General features: G+C 37.0%; 1 protein-coding gene across 3 annotated transcripts in view; it reads left to right on the top strand.

The window, feature by feature from the left end:
* Positions 1-22,163, top strand: part of LOC126328921 (serine-protein kinase ATM) — a 458,551-nt gene that overhangs the window by 136,168 nt on the left and 300,220 nt on the right. For all 3 annotated transcript variants that reach the window (XM_049996079.1, XM_049996081.1, XM_049996080.1), the window contains exons 13-16: positions 3,942-4,637; positions 11,895-12,142; positions 19,260-19,316; positions 21,061-21,156. In XM_049996079.1, the coding sequence (XP_049852036.1) occupies positions 3,942-4,637; positions 11,895-12,142; positions 19,260-19,316; positions 21,061-21,156 (1,097 nt within the window). The remainder of the gene's footprint in view (positions 1-3,941; positions 4,638-11,894; positions 12,143-19,259; positions 19,317-21,060; positions 21,157-22,163) is intronic.

Genomic DNA, 22,163 nt, shown 5'->3' with positions numbered 1-22,163 from the left:
AGCTGTACCTAACATGGAGAATGGTTCAGGATATTCAGGACTCTCTCCTGAACATTCAGTACCAATGGAAACCAGTGTTTCTCTGTTGGGTGTTGGCATGAGGGAGCAACATTATAGTAGATGCAGCAGCAGGAAGTTGTTTACATTGGTGTGCTGTGAGATCTTTTGTAAGAACAGTTGCAAGTACGCATTGTACAGATATATTTTGGAGAAATAGTCACTGCTGTGTAGTTTCATTGGTAATTTTATGGGGGTGATGATTAGGATAAGTATTGGTGAGGGAATTTCCATTGATAATGGACTTAAAATCTAAGCAAAGTTGATACAAGCTAGGCCTTTTTGATGCAGCACATTTAAGTTTTTTATTTATCTTGTGCACCCAATATAAATAAAAACCTTAAATTGCAATATGCGAAAGGCATTTTTCTTTTGAACTACTGTAATTTTATACAGCTGCTGCGAAAACTTGCAACACAATAAATTTGTTATTTGGTGCATGTATAACATTCTCAAATGTAGGCTGTGCAGTGATTGTAACTGTTTCTATTACTCCCTGAGCTAATCTGTCATATCTTAAAGAAAAAAATATGTTTTGTTACACCACTTGAAAGAAGTGGTGTAAATGTTGTTTTCAAGCACTTGGAATAGGCTTCCATCTCAAATGATATTATTTTGCCTTAAATGGCAAATCTAAATACTAATATTAAACTCCTTACACTGAAGAAGATTTTTTCATGATACCCTGTCAGTGACAAGAAAGGAATAACCATGTTGACTTATTTGTGTCTCATCTCAAGTTCAAATTTGCCCTTGACATGTTGATGGACTAGTTACGCAGGGCCAATGGTATGGTGCTGAGATAAGAGCAGGGCAAGTTACAATCGCGCCCATTTGGAATTGGATTGCAAACTAATGTATTTGCAAGGAAATAGCTGTTTTTACACTTTATGTGGACAACAATGTACCACTGTTAAACTTTCAAAGATATTCAGTTTAATGTTTAGGTAAATAATCTGTCTGGGAAAAGGCAGATGAGGCTCTTTATTAACTAGGTGTACTTCATCTGGATGCCCCTTTGCATAAAGTTTCATCTTCATAGGAATGTCATTGGTGATTCAGTGGGTACATTTGTGGTGTTGCTTGCAGGAGGGATCAGTTTTCTATACTTTCCACTGCACTTTCCAAATCACTGTCTATCCAAGTTTATTGTGTACTTAATCTTAGAAATTCAGGTTCCAGGAAGAACTTTAGTTGTAATGAGAGTTGATCTTATGCTGTGCTTGCTTAATTTGCTACCTCCACTTATTTCCTGAAATATTTACTATATTGACTTAGGTGATTCTCATTTCTCACACACCTTTGTATGCCTTAGGTGCTGTCTGTTAACATAGTAAATTGTGTGCAAACAGTTAACATGAGAAAATTAGGCATACACATTTCTTGTTCCATACTAACTTCAGGTGAAGTTTATATATGCTAGAAAGTTGTGAAAATGAATATAAAATTTTGAAATTTGGGGGTGGGGGTGGGAATTGCCTTGTATTGCACTGTAAATTATGATCAACTTAGTTTTCACTGAGTGTGTAGAAAATGAGTAGTGAATTCAGATACTAATCATTAAGTAGATTCTGTTGCAAGAAACTTTGTTGAAACCCCCTTGCATGTGCCAAGATAATAAATCAATTTCTAAAAGCATAACCTTTTCATATCCAGAAGTAATATCACAAAATTTTTACCCCAGCTGTATGAGTATTGAGCATGTGATTATTTTTGGGTTGAAATAAATATGCAAGGAAAATTTGATTACAGCAATTCAGTTAAAAATAAATTTCCATGCTTCTGTAGGTTTCACAGACCACAGTTTCTGTCTGTTAATCATAACAGTCTGTTGTTGGAAATATTACTTTTGCATCATAGATTCGATTGCTTATGAGTAATTTTGACCAATCACTGTGACCAGAGAGTAAGCCAATATTGTATTAGTCCATGGAAATAGTTATCTATTTATGTTATTCTGTAAAACATGTAAGTTTGAAGTACATTGAATACAATGAACACTGGTGGTATGTACATGTTTTTTGTATTGTGTTAGGGTATCTAAAGCAAACGTGTTAAATTTTAACCACATGGGATTTGCTGATGACCTTGCTCTACTTTCAGCAATCATTAGAAAACTTGACACCAAGTTAAACTCTACAGTAAATAGCACAGAAAATTGGTCTGAGATATACTTTGAAGAAATAGAAATTTTGTTAACTGGCCCATCATTTGTTAACAAAATTGCAGTAGAAGACCAGGAAATCAAAATTGTAGGGAAATTAAAATGTTTTGGAGAAATCATAATGTGCAACCTCAAAGAAAAATCTGCTTGATCCAGTTGCATAAATAAATTGTCAAAATCGCAATATATCACAGAAAATACTTAAACATGAAAGGCCTCACAATGAGGACAATCAGGAGACAAAACTAATAGAGAAATTATGGCATAGAAAGAGCAACAGTAGATTGATTACAGAAATAAAAGACGACATGAAGGAACTACAATTTACAACAGAAGGTTTAAGAAACATAATGAACAAAGTAAAGGAACTGAAAAACAAACTGGACTGCAAATCAAGATCAAGAAAGAAACAGTATGAGAAATGATTACAGTCAAAGAAAGAAAGATTTTATGATGTGAGATGGAATTGTCAATCCCACCAAGTGTGAGATGCTCAGTGTTACCTGCTTTTTAAATGCACAAGGAGTCTGACCCACTGAAATTTATAGGCAGATAACTGAGTCTTACAGTAATGTGATGAACTAAGCTTCAGTTCAGAAGTGATATTGTGTTTAATGGTGGATGGAAAAATGTTCATCATGAAGATAGCTTGGGCCAGACCTCAGTGGTGACTGACGGGCTCAGAATTTGAAACAAAAATCCAAGAAGATATGCATTTCACAGTTAGTGGACTGCAGCAGTGTACTGTCAGACGCTTCAATGACTTTGCTGCATCATTAAAAATAAGTGTTATGGAATGCAAATTAGTGATGTCATTTTTCTTCACAATAATGGATGTCTGCATACAGCAGAAGTGACACAGGACTTGTTTCAGTGTGAAATGTTTCAATGTCTGACATGCAGTCTGAACTTAACCCCCAAGCAAGTACAACAACGGGGTGGCAACTGAGTACCTTGGGTATCAATTACATGTAAAATATAGTTTCATTTAATTACTTAAAATAAAAATTTCTGTAGAAAAAAAATTTTTTTACTTCCCAAGTGACCCTCTTATATGGCCAGTTGCTAGATCTGCAAGGTGCACTGAAAGCTGAAATTGTCTTGTGTGTGTGTGTGTGTGTGTGTGTGTGTGTGTGTGTGTGTGAGAGAGAGAGAGAGAGAGAGAGAGAGAGAGAGAGAGAGAGAGAGAGAGAGAGATTTCTTGCTCTTGTTAGTTATTAGATCTGATTATATGTACATATAAAAAAATATAAATATACAGGCTGTAGTAAGTTATCACTGATCATTTACAGGCAGAAAATTAAATTAACCTATATATTTGTGTCTGTTATGAATAAAATTACTGTACCCCCTTTGACTATATCATAATTAGCCAAACACAGCATTCTTACATTTGTAGTCTAGTGACACACACACACACACACACACACACACACACACACACACACACACACACACACACACACACACTCTCTCTCTCTCTCTCTCTCTCTCTCTCTCTCTCTCTCTCTCTCTCTCTCTCTAGCAAATTACTAGTCACTAATGCAACTAATGACTGCATATTTAAGATGTGTATAGTTGAAAAGTGTCATTGTTTCGATGTTTGAAACATTACCAGAAAGTTTCAAGATTTTTTATAGGAAGATATCAGAATATAGTAATCAAATATTAAATTTAACAATGACTGTGTTTCAAGATGATTGCTTTACCTGTGTTTCAGGATGATTGGACTGAATCAGAATGAACAGGAAAGCCATTATCTTCTGCAGGAGATGATATCTTATAATAAAGTTTCAGGTAGTCTTCTAGATGTACTGGAACTGTATGTTAAGGGAACACTTAGACAGTCAGACACAGCCCTTAAAACACTTATTGTCATTTGCAACCATATAAGACTACCTGAAAAAATAGTCATCAGCCGAAGACCACATGCTGTCCATAATTCTTTAATTACCTGGTTGCTTCCTGAACATAAAGAAATTGAAGTTTTTTCACCGTCTTTGTTAGCCAATGTATTAGCTCTGATCTGTTTCAAACCCAGTGCAGAAAATGTTACATGTGAGCCCAGTAGGGAACAGATCACATCATTTGCAGAAGAGCTATTTCAGATAGAGGAGAACTATTGTATAACATCCTTTGAATCCAGTATTTGCAAACCTGTTCATAAAATAGCAGGACATCGATTTAGTTATGCTACATCAAGTTCTTTTCGAGCATCAGTGGATGAAGAAGCATTAAGAACATTGGAAGAAGCCCTTGAGAGGAACTGCCAGCAATTGCTGGAAGATGTGGTAACTGTTTCTGAAGGAGAGAGATTGAAACAAATAACAAATATATTTTGTCATTGTGAACTTCTATTGGAACTCTGGTCCTGGATGATTAGATTCAATACCATACCAGTTGATAAAGTGCCAAGGTAAGATTATAATGGTTGTAAAAATATTAATTTATTCAGTTTTAATTGTGTATGTTGAAAATCTCAAAAAATAAATGAGGCTCAGTAATGCAGCATCATGTGAGATGAGGACGTGTTCAGCACACTGGAAAAAATTTGAGAGGGTGGCAGTTCAGTTCCCTTCTGGCCAGTCAGATAGTTTTGTGTCGTTTCTGCAAACTTCTTAAGGCAAATGCTGATATTTTCCTCCGTAAAGAAAGTGATTGGTTTATTTTCTCATCCTTCCGCAATTGGTGCTTATGATGCATCAGCTGGATGCTAAACAATTTTAAAGGAGCTCCTTGTTCAGGTCTTGTAGACCTCAGATATGTCAACTGGCTGCCATCTCATCCTCTGCTTTGCTGTGTCCTATAGATGCGTTATGGAGGGGTCAGCATACTGCTTTCCTGGCCATTTTGCCAACTTCCCATGCTATGGAGCTACTAGTAGCTCCTCAGTTGACATAATGAGGCTGAGTGTACCCTGTAGCAGCCCTCCTACCAAGAAAAATCCTTGACAGTACCAGGAATCCAACTTGAACCCTCCAAATGGCGCCCATCTACATTGATAAGTCACCTAAGAAGGCAGATAAACAATTATTTTCCTTCCTTCCAATAAGTGACATACAAATAAATGGTTTGTTAATCATTGTGATCTGCATGACTTGATAGGATTTAGAGGCATTGGAGATAAATGCCAGCTACTCTAATAGTCAGTGTTTGGGACACTGTTGGTGCCTGCACTAGTAAATAAGACTGACTGCACCTTCATTTTGAGCATTACAACAAATTGTAACTCTGATACTCTTGTTTCTGCATGTAAATCTGTTAGTGTAAAAAGTATATTATCGAAATTGTGTGTGTGTGTGTGTGTGTGTGTGTGTGTGTGTGTGTGTGTGTGTGTGTGTGTGTGTGTGTGTGTGTGTGAAATGAATTAGATAATGCTATACTTAACACTCTGACACTCTCAACCTGCATTTGGGGAAGCAGGAAGAGCTAGGATGGTATCCTTCCGACTGGATGCTGGTAAATTCTTGCCCCCTTCTTTTTACCAGCTGAGCTTGTATTTAATCCGAAATGACATTTGTAGAAAATTCAATTCTGGCCTGCTTATGTTGCTGTCAATTGCATTCAATTTTCAAAATTTTATGAGTCTGCCTTTGTGTCCAGCTTGTTGCTTTCACCTTGACAATTCCACTGTAGTAACCCATTGTTAATGTTAGTCCTTAAGTTTGTCAGAGCATCCTAACTGATTGTATGGTTTGTGAAAATATGAACTGAGTGAAGTGGCACTATGGTTAAGGCACTTGGATGTTGGATGTTGGAGGACTGGAGTTCACACCCCCATTTGTCCATGCTGGTACAAGTATTCCATGGTACTCCTAAATCATTTCGGGCTAAGATTAGGATGGTTCACTCGAAAAGGACATAACAGATTTCTTTCCTCATTCTCATTTGCTGAAAATTTATGCTCCATCTATATTGATTTCATCATCTTGGAAAGTTAAACTGTAATTTTCTTTCCTTTCCTTTTTTTTAGAGGCTGCGCGCAACGTCTGTCACCAGTTTTAAAGGCTTACAAGGAATAAATGACAAGCACTACTTCGGCTCAGTTGAGTGAGTGATACTTAGTTTAGTGCATAGGAAGGGGGTGCTACTTGTACAGAAGATACACAGTTTTTCTCATTGTGAGCTCTTAACGATATTAGATGAGTACACCCTATCCCAAATTCAGTTACACTGCTCTAGCAATAATCTCCTCACAGTCATCCAAAACCTCAACTGGAAATATCACTACACCACCCAATACTAAATAATAACCAGTGGAGCACAAGATCCCCTTGTACCAAATCACCATAAAAGTTTCTCAGTTTAGCCACGAGTCCCATGTTGTTGTTGTTGTTGTTGCGGTCTTCAGTCCTGAGACTAGTTTGATGCAGCTCTCCATGCTACTCTATCTTGTGCAAGCTTCATCATCTCCCAGTACCTACCGTAACCTACACCCTTCTGTATCTGTTTAGTGTATTCATCTCTTGGTCTCCCTCTACGATATTTACCCTCCACACTGCCCTCCAATACTAAATTGGCGATCCCTTGATGCCTCAAAACATGTCGTACCAACCGATCCTTTCTTCTAGTCAAGTTGTGCCACGAACTTCTCTTTTCCCCAATCCTGTTCAATACCTCCTCATTAGTCATATGATCTATCCATCTAATCTTCAGCATTCTTCTGTATCACCACATTTCGAAAGCTCCTATTCTCTTCTTGTCCACACTAGTTATCGTCCATGTTTCACTTCCATTTATGGCTACACTCCGTACAAATACTTTCAAAAAACGACTTCCTGACACTTAAAATCTATACTCATTGTTAACAAATTTCTCTTCTTCAGAAACGCTTTCCTTGCCATTGCCAGTCTACAGTTTATATCCTCTGTACTTCGACCATCATCCGTTATTTTGCTCCCCACATAGCAAAACTCCTTTACTTGTTTAAGTGTCTCATTTTCTGATCTAATTCCCTCAGCATCACCCGACTTAATTCGACTACATTCCATTATCCTCGTTTTGCTTTTGTTGATGTTCATCTTATATCCTCCTTTCAAAACACTATCCATTCCGTTCAACTGCTCTTCCAAGTCCTTTGCTGTCTCTGACAGAATTGCAATGTCATCGACGAACCTTAAAGTTTTTATTTCTTCTCCATGGATTTTAATACCTACTCCAAATTTTTCTTTTGTTTCCTTCACTGCTGGCTCACTCCCTTCCCTACCACTGCTTCCCTTTCATGCCCCTGGACTCATAACTGCTATCTGGTTTCTGTACAAATTGTAAGTAGCCTTTCACTCCCTATATTTTACCCCTGCCACCTTCAGAATTTGAAAGAGAGTATTCCAGTCAACATTGTCAAAAGCTTTCTCTAATGCTAGAAACATAGGTTTGCCTTTCCTTAATGTAAAATTAATTTAAATAAAATGTTGTCCAAGACGAGGAGCCTCTCAAGAGCAAGGACTGGATTGTGTCTAGAACAGATCCAACCCAAATTCCAAAGGGATACCCTTTTCTTTGAAACTATCCTCGCGAGGCATTTCAGCAATTACTCGCTTACAGTATGTCTCACTCCCACCCGAAAAATATCAACAAAACGCCAAATATTACTTGAGCTGAGTAGCAAGTAACCTGTGGTGTGAAGGCAAATTGTGCTGTCATCATCATCATCATCATCTCTTTGGATAAGGGCTCAGCTGCTGTAGTATTTGACCCTGATGAATATGTGGCAGTGGGACATTGTAAGTTCTTGGACACCTCAGTATACAAAATTGTTCCTGATGGTTCCATTCCTTTCATCCTTACTGAGCTGGAGAAAATCCTGAAAATCCTTGCTCCCCCACTCAATCGGAACTCACAGCTGCTCCCATAGAACTTCATACTACTCGTGATCCACACACCACTACTTTTTGCCTTCTTCCCAAAATACATAAATACAAGCATCCTGATCACAAAGTATTAGCAGTCTTGAAACACCCCACCAAACACGTTTCAGTCTTGGTTGACCATCACCTCCAACCCATCACACAAAGCCTCCCACCCTATATAAAAGACGCCACCAATCACTTCCTGGAACATCTCAAATCCATTCCAACACCTCTTCCACATTGAACCACTCTTGTCACCATCAGTGCGACCTCACTTTACACAAGTATCCCATATACACAAGTCCTTTCAGTCCAAGGAAGTAGTTCTCCAAAGGACCATCTAAAAAGTCCTCTTAAAAGTTCGTTTATTGCCACCTAACCACCTTAGTCCTTACTCGTAACTGCTTCACCTTTGACAGCCAGATCTGCTAACAAAATAGGGAGACTTCTGTGTGATCCAGGATGGCCCTGTCCTGTTCAAACCTTTTGCTGGGCTTCAAGGAAGAGGAGGCACTTCTCACGACCCAGAAGCTGATCCGCCAGGCTTGGTACAGATTTATCAATGACATTTTTGTCATCTGGACTTGATGCTGAAGAACTTCTCTGTTTCCTGTAACAACTTGACTCCTTTTCCTAGCTCAGATTCATGTGAGCCATTTTCCAAATCCAGAGCCATCTTCCTTGACACTGACTTCCACTTCACTGAATTTCTGATCTAAACCTCAGCCTATATAAAATCAACCAGTAAACAACAATACCTTTCCTCATCAAACAGTCCCTTTCCTACAAACTAGTCCCCCACAGCAGATGTATGTGCCGTATCACTGAATCTCCAAACCCCTAAACCAACTATCTGTCCTAGGCTCTCCTCTTCTGCAATTACTCCACAGATTATATTCACAAAACATATCTCCAGAACATTATCCACCTCTCACCTTCTAACTAATACAGCGCCCATTTCCAAAATACACTGAAGAACCTTCTTGTCACTCAGTACCATACAGACATTGAATGTCCCAATTCTTTTGTACTTGAATAGCAGTAAAAAATCATAATGAGTAAGGTTAACATAATCTATGTATTTTCTTTTAAAAATTGTTTGATGTGCTTGTATGTGTTAATTTTCACTGGCAAATAAATATTGATGTTTTGAAACACGTAGACAACACTTTTCCTGCTGTTCATACCTCAACAGTTACACTTAAAACGTTTTGTGAAGGAGTTCCATTATGAACTTAATTTTGGCCATTACTAAGCCTTATGATTGTTAGTTCCTTAATACTTATACTATAACCCTAAATTTTGTATCATAGATGGCATTTCACCACCTCATTTTCACCATTTGGTACTGGTCTAAGATGTGGTGTTGAATGTAGTATGTACACATCACCATATGACAGTGATGTTGCTGTTCCATTCCATTGATTTCTGTTGTGAATCAGCATTCAGTGGTCAAACTAGTCTACTGATTATCATCTTCTACTGTAACTTCATTATTCTAGAAGCAATTCAGAAGCATTCTTTTGTCACCTAATACCACTGTGGTCTTCAGTGCCTCAATATTTTACTCTGCCAAAACCCAAATTTTCCCAAATAAACTGCTGAAACAAGATCCTCTTTCCCTGATACCCTCCCAACACCATCCTCTGTCACCTCCCATTGCTCACCTTATCTGAATATCATAATCTAATCATTTGATATTCTCAAACCATTATCCCTATCCTAAGGCTACTGCACGTGCAGTCATTCCCTCTGTAAAACCTGTACTGTGCATCCACACATTACCACCTGCTGCAATTCCACCATTTGGTAAACCCTGCAAATGTCAAAGGTAGAACAACTTGTGACATGACACATATTTTTTATCAACTTCTGCCCACTGCATAGTGCTTTATAGAGGCTCAGACCACCGCTAGACTGGCTGCGTGTATGAATGGGTATAGAAGAATTGTCCATCAATAGAGATAGATCCAATACCCAGTTGTCAAAGATGGTCTAGAGTAGAATGTGCTACACCACACAGGCTACTTGGATTCTTCCACCTGTTACTAGTTTTCCTGAACTACAGAGTTGGGAACTTTCTTTCCATCACCTTGCATACTGAGACCATCTTGAACACAATCTCTGTTAACACGTTGCACGCACACATCCACCCTATTCATTACATATTTTATGTATGTGCACCCCCCCCCCCCCCTCCCCCATCACCACCACCTCCCCTCGTCCCCTCTACAGGTGGAGCACCCTCATCCTGGGGCCTGAGTAACCAGCTTTCCCTTTATAAGAGTTCCCCACTCTACCCCTCTCTCTTCCCCTTAGAATCAGGTCATGTTGATATTCCTTTATGAAGACAGCACTATTCCAAAGCTGAATGATCAGTTCATCTCTTGTGTTTACTTTTTCTGTGGAAGCTTTATCTTTCAACCATCCTCCAGGCAAACAACTAGAATGTGCAGGAACCACTTCATGAAGGGAGAATATGCCCATCCTTGTAGTGAAAGGAACCACTTCCAATAATGATGGAAGCTCATTTTCAAGAAAGCCTAGAGAAATGTGACGTGTAAAACGATGCAGTAACATGACAGGCTCAATCAACTGATTGTCTTTTATACCACATCACGTATTTACAAAAAAGTGTTCTAGAAAATGTGTCCTCACAAGAGCATATGAATTTTAGCCACACCATCAGTGAGAGTTACGGATATTACTGATACTGTCACAAGCGAAAGAGGTTTCATCAGTAAATAGTATTTCACATGCTGTTGATTTGCCCATTCAGATGAAATAAAATTGCTGGCCTCAGCACCAGCTCTGCACCAGCATTGCACACTTCAGATAGTATTGAATGTGGGAGTCTGTGGTTAGGAAATTGTCTGCTGTATTCTCTAAAATCATCAGAAGTGTTTGCATTACAAAACCTATACACAAATAATATATTAGCATACTCAGCATTTATAAATATATGTGGCATGCTTTAACAGCAGAATTGTGTGTTACACTTAAAGAGCAGACTTGGCCAGCAAATAGCAATCACAGTTGAAAAATTCATTTATATAAACTCAGTCGTAATTTCCTTACTTGAAAATTTCTAACAGAAATGACAATTGGTAAATGAACAAATAAATAGCAACTGTAGTACCAAAACATGAAATGAAAACTCATGGCTGTAACCAGCTGTAGCTCGGTAACCAATAAAAACTGCTCGTGTTACATGGAATGTTTTCATTTTAATTAGTCTGTACGGCCACCTTTAATTTATTTACTGTTCCTCCTTAAAATAATGTAAGTATATTTTTCTAAAGTGCACCAGTCTTTTCTCTTCCACCAGATCTCTATTTACTTTTCACTCTGTCCTTACCTCTGGACTGAAGTTGGTGTAGTGCTTGCCAGTGTACCATCTCTTACCTAATCTTTCTGATGCCTCTCCCTTCATCTTCGTCTACACTTGTCTCACTGTAAGTGGGTCTGAGTGAAGTTTCCTCCCTTTCGACTTTCCCCAATGTATCCTCTCCATTCTGAGGCAGGTACTATTACATCCAAAAGCTACAGAGTGTAATATATTTACTTTTATATCTTCTTATCAGCAGTGCCACACATTTCATCTTCTGGGACAAAGTACTGGCCAGAAATTCTTTCTCATAATTTATTTGGTTGAGTACAGTATTGTTAAGAACTTTGTTCAGAGATAACATCAAGCCAATTTGTTAATGGTTTTGTACAATAAATTCTCCAAATTTATAATATTATTTGTCCTGAAATATTGATATTAAAACTATTGCAAAGGAAATTAATTACGAACTCATATTGTTTTACTGTGTTTTTAGCTTTTTTGGAAGAATTAAAATATTGATAGAAAAACTGAACGACAACTGCACAAAAGAAATATTTTGTCATGAACCATCTGTAGCAACAAAATTTATGCAAAATTTAAGTCACATTATGGAACTCCAACATCACCAAGCAGTTCATAAAGAGATGAGGAGCATCATCCCTAATAATTTCCTTACTGTCGTCCATAGTATTCTAACTACTAAAAATTTATGGGGAATGGCTGTTCGTGGTGAGGATAATGGTAATTTCAGTTTCTTTTTAATGCCGTTAGTAACAGTACTTTCTAAATAAATTGAAAACAGAAATAATTGCAAATTTTTAGAATAGGAAAAATTCTTAAATAATCTTTAGGCTAGTTTCTCAGTTTAAGGTATATACTTGCATTTCTAGTTCAGTGGCAGTAGTGTAGTCCCTTGTCCTTAAGCTTCTATTTCTGTTTACAAGAGAAATGTATCATTTATATTGGCTAAATGAGAGCTGTGTTTTCAAAGTAAACAATGAAATGATACACACTTATAGAATGACATGTTAATTTTTTGAAGCTACTTTATTGCTTTATGAGATTGCTGCAGAAAACTTGCCCTGTAGGTGCACTTTTCTTCTTATCATGCAGTGAAAATATTGACATACTTATTGCATTCAGTAATAGTTTTATTACCACTGCTATCAATCTCTTCTTCCCTCAGAATTATGATAATTATATTTCAGTAATACATAGATAAAATATCACTTTGTTTCAGATTTACTCTGATTCCTGTTGAACTGATATTTTTGGTTGCCATGTGTAAAAAAAACCTAACTACCTATTAAAACAAATTAATAATGCATTTTCTGTCATTTTTTCATTATGCTTACATTCATAATTCTTGCTATTATGTTATTTTATGTTGTGAAATAAATTCAAAACCTACCATCCAACATTGCTCGCAGGATTCAGCCTGTGATCTACAGTGATTATACTGTTGGTCCCGTGCTGAGAGACTGATGTTTGTATCTTTCATTATATATTGTTCTTGTGACATTGTTTATTATATTTTATACATTATACATCTGTGAAGATTTGAATAGTACCTCTGAATATTTTATATTACTGAACTCTGATTGAACACTAGTACTCATGCTGAGCCTGGTGATAATCAGATATATCTCGGGTTGTTCTGTTTGCAAAGTCCTATCAGAAGTGACTTGCGTTACCTTTCTCCAGCTTTTGGTTGATGCGTTAGATTTGTAACTGCACCTGATGTCGGCACGTAATATATTCATTATCCAACTGACAGATAGGTCATCATCAACAGTGTTAAAATCCTTCATTCAGTGGAGACAATTAAGATTTAACTGAAATATGGGGGAACAGTCTGTTGATGGGGAACTGAATATAACTGCCTCTCCTCTTTGCTGACCAAATACTGCAGATGAAAGTTGTTTCTTCTGTACACTTCAAATCAGCTACCTACAGATCAAATGCCACCAGTATAGCATGCATTGTGAATGTTGGCATAACTAGAATTGGGTTTTAACCAATCAACTCTTCTTTACATTTTGTTCATCTTTACATATTCACTTTTTACCAAGGGTTGGTCATCTAGAAGTAATCTGGAAAGTGGATGCCCATCATAGAGCTCTGTGACAAAGTGAATGTTCATTATCTAGTTTCAACATGTGTCTGCTAAAGTTTGTGTGTGTTGTGCACTAATCTTATGTACTCATTTTCACTTTTCATGGTTAGCTATCAATCCATCACATTTGGTAACTAATTATAATGTTTTATGCACTTCTAGCACAAGTATTGTCATGTACTTCAAGAATTTTGTGCATATCCTGAGCAATATTAATGACATTATTTGATCCTGAGATTAAAATTCAAGAATTTGATACAAACACTTAGTAGTAGAGATGGAATTCCTTAACCTGAGATGGAAATTGAGTTGAAATTGTTTGCTATTCTGTGACCCTTAAATTGATTAACAGTAGTTCAGTTAGTGTGTGTTTATAACAAAATTATTATTCCAGCTTTTATTATTATTGTATTTGATAATTTTATTGGAGGTTTAGTTAAACAGTTTGTGGCAATCTTTGATCAGTTATTCAGAATTGGTGTGTCGTATACATCTACAAACAGCATAGTGAACGCATTATTGTGGCCAAGATAGATGCGAAGCCCACACCTACTACAGTAGTCCAAGTTTATATGCCAACTAGCTCTGCAGATGACGAAGAAATTGAAGAAATGTATGATCAAATAAAAGAAATTATTCAGATAGTGAAGGGTGACGAAAATTTAATAGTCATGGGTGACTGGAATTCGGTAGTAGGAAAAGGAAGAGAAGGAAACGTAGTAGGTGAATATGGACTGGGGCAAAGAAATGAAAGAGGAAGCCGCCTGGTAGAATTTTGCACAGAACACAACTTAATCATAGCTAACACTTGGTTCAAGAATCATAAAAGAAGGCTGTATACATGGAAGAAGCCTGGAGATACTGACAGGTTTCAGATAGATTATATAATGGTAACACAGAGATTTAGGAACCAGGTTTTAAATTGTAAGACATTTCCAGGGGCAGATGTGGACTCTGATCACAATCTGTTGGTTATGACCTGTAGATTAAAACTGAAGAAACTGCAAAAAGGAGTAAATTTAAGGAGATGGGGCCTGGATAAACTGAAAGAACCAGAGGTTGTACAGAGTTTCAGGGAGAGCATAAGGGAGCAATTGACAGGAATGGGAGAAAGAAATGCGGTGGAAGAAGAATGGGTAGCTTTGAGGGATGAAGCAGTGAAGGCAGCAGAGGATCAAGTAGGTAAAAAGACGAAGGCTAGTAGAAATCCTTGGGTAACAGAAGAAATATTGAATTTAATTGATTAAAGGAGAAAATATAAAAATGCAGTAAATGAAGCAGCCAAAAAGGAATACAGACATCTAAAAAATGAGATCGACAGGAAGTGCAAAATGGCTAAGCAGGGATGGCTAGAGGGCAAATGTAAGGATGTAAAGGCTTATCTCACTAGGGGTAAGGTAGATACTGCTTACAGGAAAATTGAAGAGACCTTTGGAGATAAGAGAACCACTTGTATGAACATCAAGAGCTCAGATGGAAACCCAGTTGTAAGCAAAGAAGGTAAAGCAGAAAGGTGGAAGGAGTATATAGAGGGTCTATAAAAGGTTGATGTACTTGAGGACAATATTATGGAAATGCAAGAGGATGTACATGAAGATGAAATGGGATATATGATACTGCGTGAAGAGTTTGACAGAGCACTGAAAGATCTGAGTCAAAACAAGACCCCAGGAGTAGACAACATTCCATTGGAACTACTGACGGCCTTGGGAGAGCCAGTCCTGACAAAACTCTACCATCTGGTGAGAAAGGTGTATGAGATAGGTGAAATAACCTCAGACTTCAAGAAGAATATAATCATTCCAATCCCAAAGAAAGCAGGTGTTGACAGATGTGAAAATTACCGAACTATCAGTTTAATAAGTCACAGCTGCAAAATACTAACGCGAATTCTTTACAGACGAATGGAAAAACTAGTAGAAGCCGACCTCGGGGAAGATCAGATTGGATTCCGTAGAAATGTTGGAACACGTGAGGCAATACTGTCCCTACGACTCACCTTAGAAGCTAGATTAAGGAAGGGCAAACCTGTTTCTAGCATTTGTAGACTTAGAGAAAGCTTTTGACAATGTTGATTGGAAATACTCTCTTTCAAATTCTGAAGGTAGCAGGGGTAAAGTACAGGGAGCGAAAGGCTATTTACAATTTGTACAGAAACCAGATGGCAGTTATAAGGGTCGAGGGACATGAAAGGGAAGCAGCGGTTGGGAAAGGAGTGAGACAGGGTTGTAGTCTCTCCCCGATGTTATTCAATCTGTATATTGAACAAGCAGTGAAAGAAACAAAAGAAAAATTCAGAGTAGGTATTAAAATCTATGGAGAAGAATTAAAAATGTTGAGGTTTGCCGATGACATTGTAATTCTGTCAGAAACAGCAAAGGACTTGGAAGAGCAGTTGAACGGAATGGATAGTGTTTTGAAAGGAGGATTTAAGATGAACATCAACAAAAGCAAAACGAGGATAATGGAATGTAGTTGAATTAAGTCGGGTGATGCTGAGGGAATTAGATTAGGAAATGAGACACTTAAAGTAGTAAAGGAGTTTTGCTATTTGGGGAGCAAAAAACTGATGATGGTCAAAGTGGAGACGATATAAAATGTAGACTGGCAATGGCAAGGAAAGCGTTTCTGAAGAAGAGAAATTTGTTAACATTGAATATAGATTTAAGTGTCAGGAAGTCATTTCTGAAAGTATTTGTATGGAGTGTAGCCATGTATGGAAGTGAAACGTGGACGATAAATAGTTTGGACAAGAAGAGAATAGAAGCTTTCGAAATGTGGTGCTACAGAAGATTAGATGGGTAGATCACATAACTAATGAGGAAGTATTGAATAGGATTGGGGAGAATAGAAGTTTGTGGCACAACTTGACGAGAAGAAGGGATCGGTTGGTAGGACATGTTCTGAGGCATCAAGGGATCACGAATTTAGTATTGGAGGGCAGTGTGGAGGGTAAAAATCGTAGAGGGAGACCAAGTGATGACTACACTAAGCAGATTCACGAGGATGTAGGTTGCAGTAGGTATTGGGAGATGAAGCAGCTTGCACAAGATAGAATAGCATGGAGAGCTTCATCAAACCAGTCTCAGGACTGAAGACCACAACAACAACATACATGTATTGTAGAATTTATGACAAAACTTGTAAACATTTTTTTTTTGTTGTATTCAAAGCAAAATTTGACAGTGACGCTGCTTATGATATATTGATTTTTAGGTTTTTACATTACATTAATATTTGTTCCATAGATAATGAATATGGCATTTTTCAATGATGCGGAACATGTAAGTTTAACATAAGTTCCTTTTACGTGATATAATCTTTTTTTCTTAACTGCTTCGTATCTAAAACTTTGTCTATTGAGTAGAAGGAGTTGTCATTCAGAAATTCCTTTAATTTGTTTAGCTATCTGTCAGACTTTTAATGCTATTTGGTAATTGACCAAAGATTTCTGTGTTAGCATATTTCACCTTTTTCTGAGCCAAAGTCAGATTTAACCCAAAACATTGAAAATAATTCTTTCTTCTAGTGTTATAACTATGCACTTTGCTATTATTTCTGAATTGTGATGGGTTATTAATAACAAATTTTGTAAGTGAATATATGCAATATATGTATTGTGAAGGTACTATGAATATCCAAAATTCTTCAAATAAATGTCTGTAAGGTGATCTTGTGTGGCTTTGAACTATTAGGCTGATTATATGCTTTTGTGCAAATAATACTTTTTACTTAACGATGAAAATATATTGCCATATGAAACCAGTGAATGAAAATAGGCATAGTAGGCTAATCTACTGATGAATATATCACCAAAATTTGCAATAACCCTAATAGCATAAGCAGCCTAACCTAAATGTTTCAGCAGATCATCAATGTGTTCCTTCTAATTCAATTTCTCGTCAACGTACACACCCAGAAATTTTGTATAGTTTATACGGAAATGTATATACTGTGTTTTCTCAAAATGTAGTGAGAGTCCTTTTGCAGAAAACCACTTAATAACTTTGTGAAAGGCATTATTTACAATTTCCTCAGTTAATTCTTCTTTGTTGGGTGTGATTACTATACTTGTACCATCATCAAAAAGAACCAGCTTTCCATCTTCATGAATATAGAATGGCAAGTCATTAATATGTATTATGTTCAATAACAGATCCAAGAGTGAACCCTGTGGGACACCATTCTTGATACCTCCCCAGTTAGATGACTCTGCTGATTTTTGCCAACTGTCAGTACTGTTAATTTCAACCTTCTGCATTCTTCCAATTAAATATGACTTAAACCATGTGTGCTCTGTCCCTCTTGCACCACAATACTCGAGCTTTTATGAAAGAAATGTCTTTGAGAGATCACAAAAAATCCCAGTAGGTGATCTTCCAAAATGTAGATATCACTTTTTTTCACCTCTCTCACATCTCATCACTCCCTGTCAGACAGACATAGTTATAATTCTTAATGAAATATTTTACAATGTGTTCATTGAGCTGGAGCGTTATCTGTGTATCTCATCCATCCAGGCATCAGCTGTAGGCTGTAGCTGTATCTGTAGGTTCTTTGAAAACTCTAATATATCTTACCACTACTAAGTAAATAGAATGACCTCGAAGATAATTACCTCAATAAATGCCGAACAAATTCCAGCATCCAGTTAGGGACAAGTTACTGGAATTAATAAACATGCACTGATTCATCCATTTATACCATACAAGCCCCTGCACATTTCATTAATACTTATCTCGCTTGCCCCCCCCCCCCCCCTCCCCATCACACACACACACACACACACACACACACACACACACACACACACACACACACACACACACACACAAAACATGCAGTAATAGTAAAGAAGTTCACACAATTCTATTGTCTGCACTTATTCCTAAGCATTAGCTAAAATTCTGACCCATGATTGCAATTTCATCTCTGTCTAATTGATGCAACCATATTTTGTCATCTGTTAAAATCTTCAGTATTAGTTTTGGCCTTTTTGAATTAAAGTTTTAAATCACTTGCCTGTTTATATAATTCCAAATACTGACTTTTTCGGTTCCAGAGTTGGATAATTTGATATACACTGATTGCGAACCTCCTTCACATTTAGACTTTCTTGTACAATCTTGGATGCAACTGCTGATATAACCCTATAAGTATGCTGACTGTGGCAGAAGGATCAGGGGAGAGTCTTTTCTTTTGTTTTCTTAACATGAACAAATTTTCTAAGGAGCACAAGTTGTTAAGTGCCAGATGAACTTTCAGCTTTAAGAAAATTTATATATAGCTTGGATTCATGACAGAAAGTATGACTATTGAATCCCCAAAAATCAACTGCAACTATTTGATGATTCTCTGTCAGATTGAATTTTAAATTTTGCAAAATCATTGTACAGTTTCTCCCACTTCAACTCATGGCTAACCATGACTTCGTAATGCATAAAATACAACAGTTCAGCCTGTTTCTCATTTATAATGTTAATACATTTTTGGAGTTCACTAACATAAAATCTCTATGTAATGACGGTTAGAGAGCTTTTCCAATTTATAACTTAAATAGATGTATTACAGTAACTATCCTCCCACTTTCTTCCCTCTTTCTCCTCCTACCAGCCCCCCCCCCCCCCCCTCCCGCCCTCTTGCCCCCTGCCCTTGCTCTCTTCCCCAAATCTCTTGTCTCTTTGAGTCTTTATTTTCGCATTTTTTTTAATGATTGATACAAACTTTTGTTTTTGCTTGTAGATGAAAGAGATGAGTTTGCTGTTGAACGTACTTCAAAAAGAGGTGAACAAACATATGGTAAGCTTACACTTCTTCTATGTGTTCTTTCAGTTAATAACTGTCTATTCATGAATTCTGCAAGGTTGCTTGAAATTTGTGTAACATTGGTTTTTCATTAAGTACAAAGTAATCTATATTGTTACATGCTATTCTGTTGCCAAATTTGATATATGCTCACAGGAATCATTCTTAGATATTCATTATTGATATTGTGATGTCGTCCCATTATTTTTTATATTTCACAGGTTGGTCTTAAATTGAGAACTTCAGTTAGTAATAATTCATAAGTACAACTCATATGTTGACTATTTTTTGAAGAGGCAACATTTCTTTATTTTCACTTCATTTTTCTGTTTTACATATTTGTAATTTTCTTTAAGGGACTTGAGATAGTATATAATGTTTTCCCCATTTGCGTTCCAGGTATTTTATAGAAAAAATGCGTCTGTGTTGGATCCCCTGTATCACATAATATGCAAAATGTAATTATATTTTTTGCGGGTACGTGAGATTAGATTGAGTTTCAAACAGGCATGTAATAAACGGTCATAAATTGAAGTGTAGCCCTACTTTTGAGAGAGCTAAAATAAATACACACACACACACACACACACACACACACACACACACACACACACACACACAAAGACTGTCAGAGTTTGAGTTGCAACAATTTTGGGAATGTGTTGAGTTTCCACTTCTGCAATTCAGCAACCCTGTTTTTGAGGAGTCAAATGATATGGGTTGTGTAAAGCAGCCTCAGTGTAGTCATATTACTTAGTTAATGTTCCATGGATCGTTTTGGACTATAGATCATGGTGGTGTCGAATGAGTCATTTTACATTCACATCTCAAATTATTTTGTATGTATGCTTACATTCTGAACATTTCTAAGGTTGATGAAGTCTTCTCAGGTAGACAGCTGAGTCAGTGCGTCATTCTCCAGCAACGTTTCAGCAAGTTTCTTACTTCACATATTCATTAAGAAACTTGCTGAAACGTTGGCCGGAGAATGAAGCATTGACTCGGCTGTCAACCTGAAAAGATTTTATCATCAAAATTCGCCGAGAAAGCCTGCATTCTCATATTTCTAAGGTTCCCCGTCTCCTCCCTGCCCCATCTCCCAGTAGTATAGTATAACCCACCATACATGCATATTTGGGTTAGAGTGAAAATTTCTGTTGATCATACACTCTTACAGTGCGTTGGGTGGGCTGGACTTTAAGATTAACAACATGGCACCAAATGTTTCCTGAAATATTTTGTTTCCAGAACAACTGTAATGAACGTACAACTTGCAAGTATTAGAGCTCAGTTATAAGAATACAAAATAAAAGGGTTCTTAAGTCCAGGTAATAACAATCAGTACACCTGATTGTTTTCATTCAGGAATTTATTTTGGTTGTTGACCCTCTTGCAGCTAAAATATTTCTTCTTATGGTTTCCTTCACTGCTCCGTGTCCCCATATCATAACAGTATTTCCTAACTCCCTACCCTAATGTTCCTCACTTACAGAACTGGTTAATGAAAAACTTTTATAAACATTATTATTTAAAATATTAAGTCATAACAGGTACTAACTTTGTTGATGTATAAATGCCGTAGTTTGAAGATATTGAAAAAGCCTTGAAATCCATCAATGGTAAGAAGATGATAATGAAATATGTTTTTGAGTTTATAATGTGTTTTTGCTGTAACTTTTGTGTAGTTAATTTTGCCTTGACATTTCCTGTTTTTATTGCAATATTACCTTCTTCACAGGTTCTGTTTCATTATTCGATACAGAAACATTCTCTGAGAGAGAGAAAGTGCAGCTGCATTGTGTAAAAGTGTTGTCGTCTTATTGCTGTTACCCTGGTAAGTTGTTGCAAACCAACAGAATCTGAATTAGGAAAATGGTGCTTCTGTTTTGTATTTTGCAGCTTCTTCATATCTTTCTTTTTTCATATCCTGACCACAATAGTGTCCCGATAATATTTTTGTTGCATGTATGTTATCATTTATGTACTAAGAAAACATTAACTACGCTCAGTGACGGGAAAAAATGAAAATAAATGAGCATAATGTCCACTCACTAAGCATAAAAATGTGGTAAATTATAACAAGATAAAATTCAGTATTCACGCAATTCAAAGGAAGAACAAATCACTATATCATAAAGAAAGCTAAATTAGAGCTTTTTTTAAGCATAAAATTCTACTGTAAAAGAAACAAAAATAAAGACTCTTTTAACTTTTTCCTAGATTTCAAAGACTACTTTTGTCACTGTTAAGTTTATTTGCAAAATAGAAATAGTCCTGAACATTGTCTGGTGGTACATTTTTCTTCCTCTGGCATCATCTCTGATAACTCTTTCCATTTTTAAATACTATTATTCTTTCAATATTTCAGTGGGTTTCCTACAATCTTTAAAGCAGTCACACACAAGGAGTTGCATACTACGAAGGAAATGACCATTTCCGCCGTCTGTCAGTCACCACTGCACAGCAGGATACCACATAAAGTTGCTTGGTATTAAAATGAAATACGTTAAAGTCAAGTCAAGTTGTCTGGCATGATTGGCTGGGAGATCCCAAAGGGCATGTTCAGCTGCCTAGTTGGAAAGGTTTTTCCTATACTTTATGCCCACAGTCAGCTTTCCTTCACAAAGTTTGTGAGTTGTCTGTTAAGTGTACCTGGTGGGAAGAGGGTTAAACCCGGTGCTAGTGTATAGCCTAGTCGTCTCTAATAGCACCAAGGGGGCCACTGAGCTTAACAACCCCATCCGATGGATGGATGCACGTGAACAGTGTTGCAAGCACTCACTTCTAGAGCCATTGCAGAGAAATTTTGAATTTAATCCAGGACATTGCTACAGCGACTGC

This window comes from Schistocerca gregaria, chromosome 2 (assembly GCF_023897955.1).
Source record: "Schistocerca gregaria isolate iqSchGreg1 chromosome 2, iqSchGreg1.2, whole genome shotgun sequence".
NCBI classification, from domain to species: Eukaryota; Metazoa; Arthropoda; class Insecta; order Orthoptera; family Acrididae; genus Schistocerca; species Schistocerca gregaria.
Note: the sequence above shows the minus strand (reverse complement) of the source record. Positions and strands in the feature narration are given on the sequence as shown.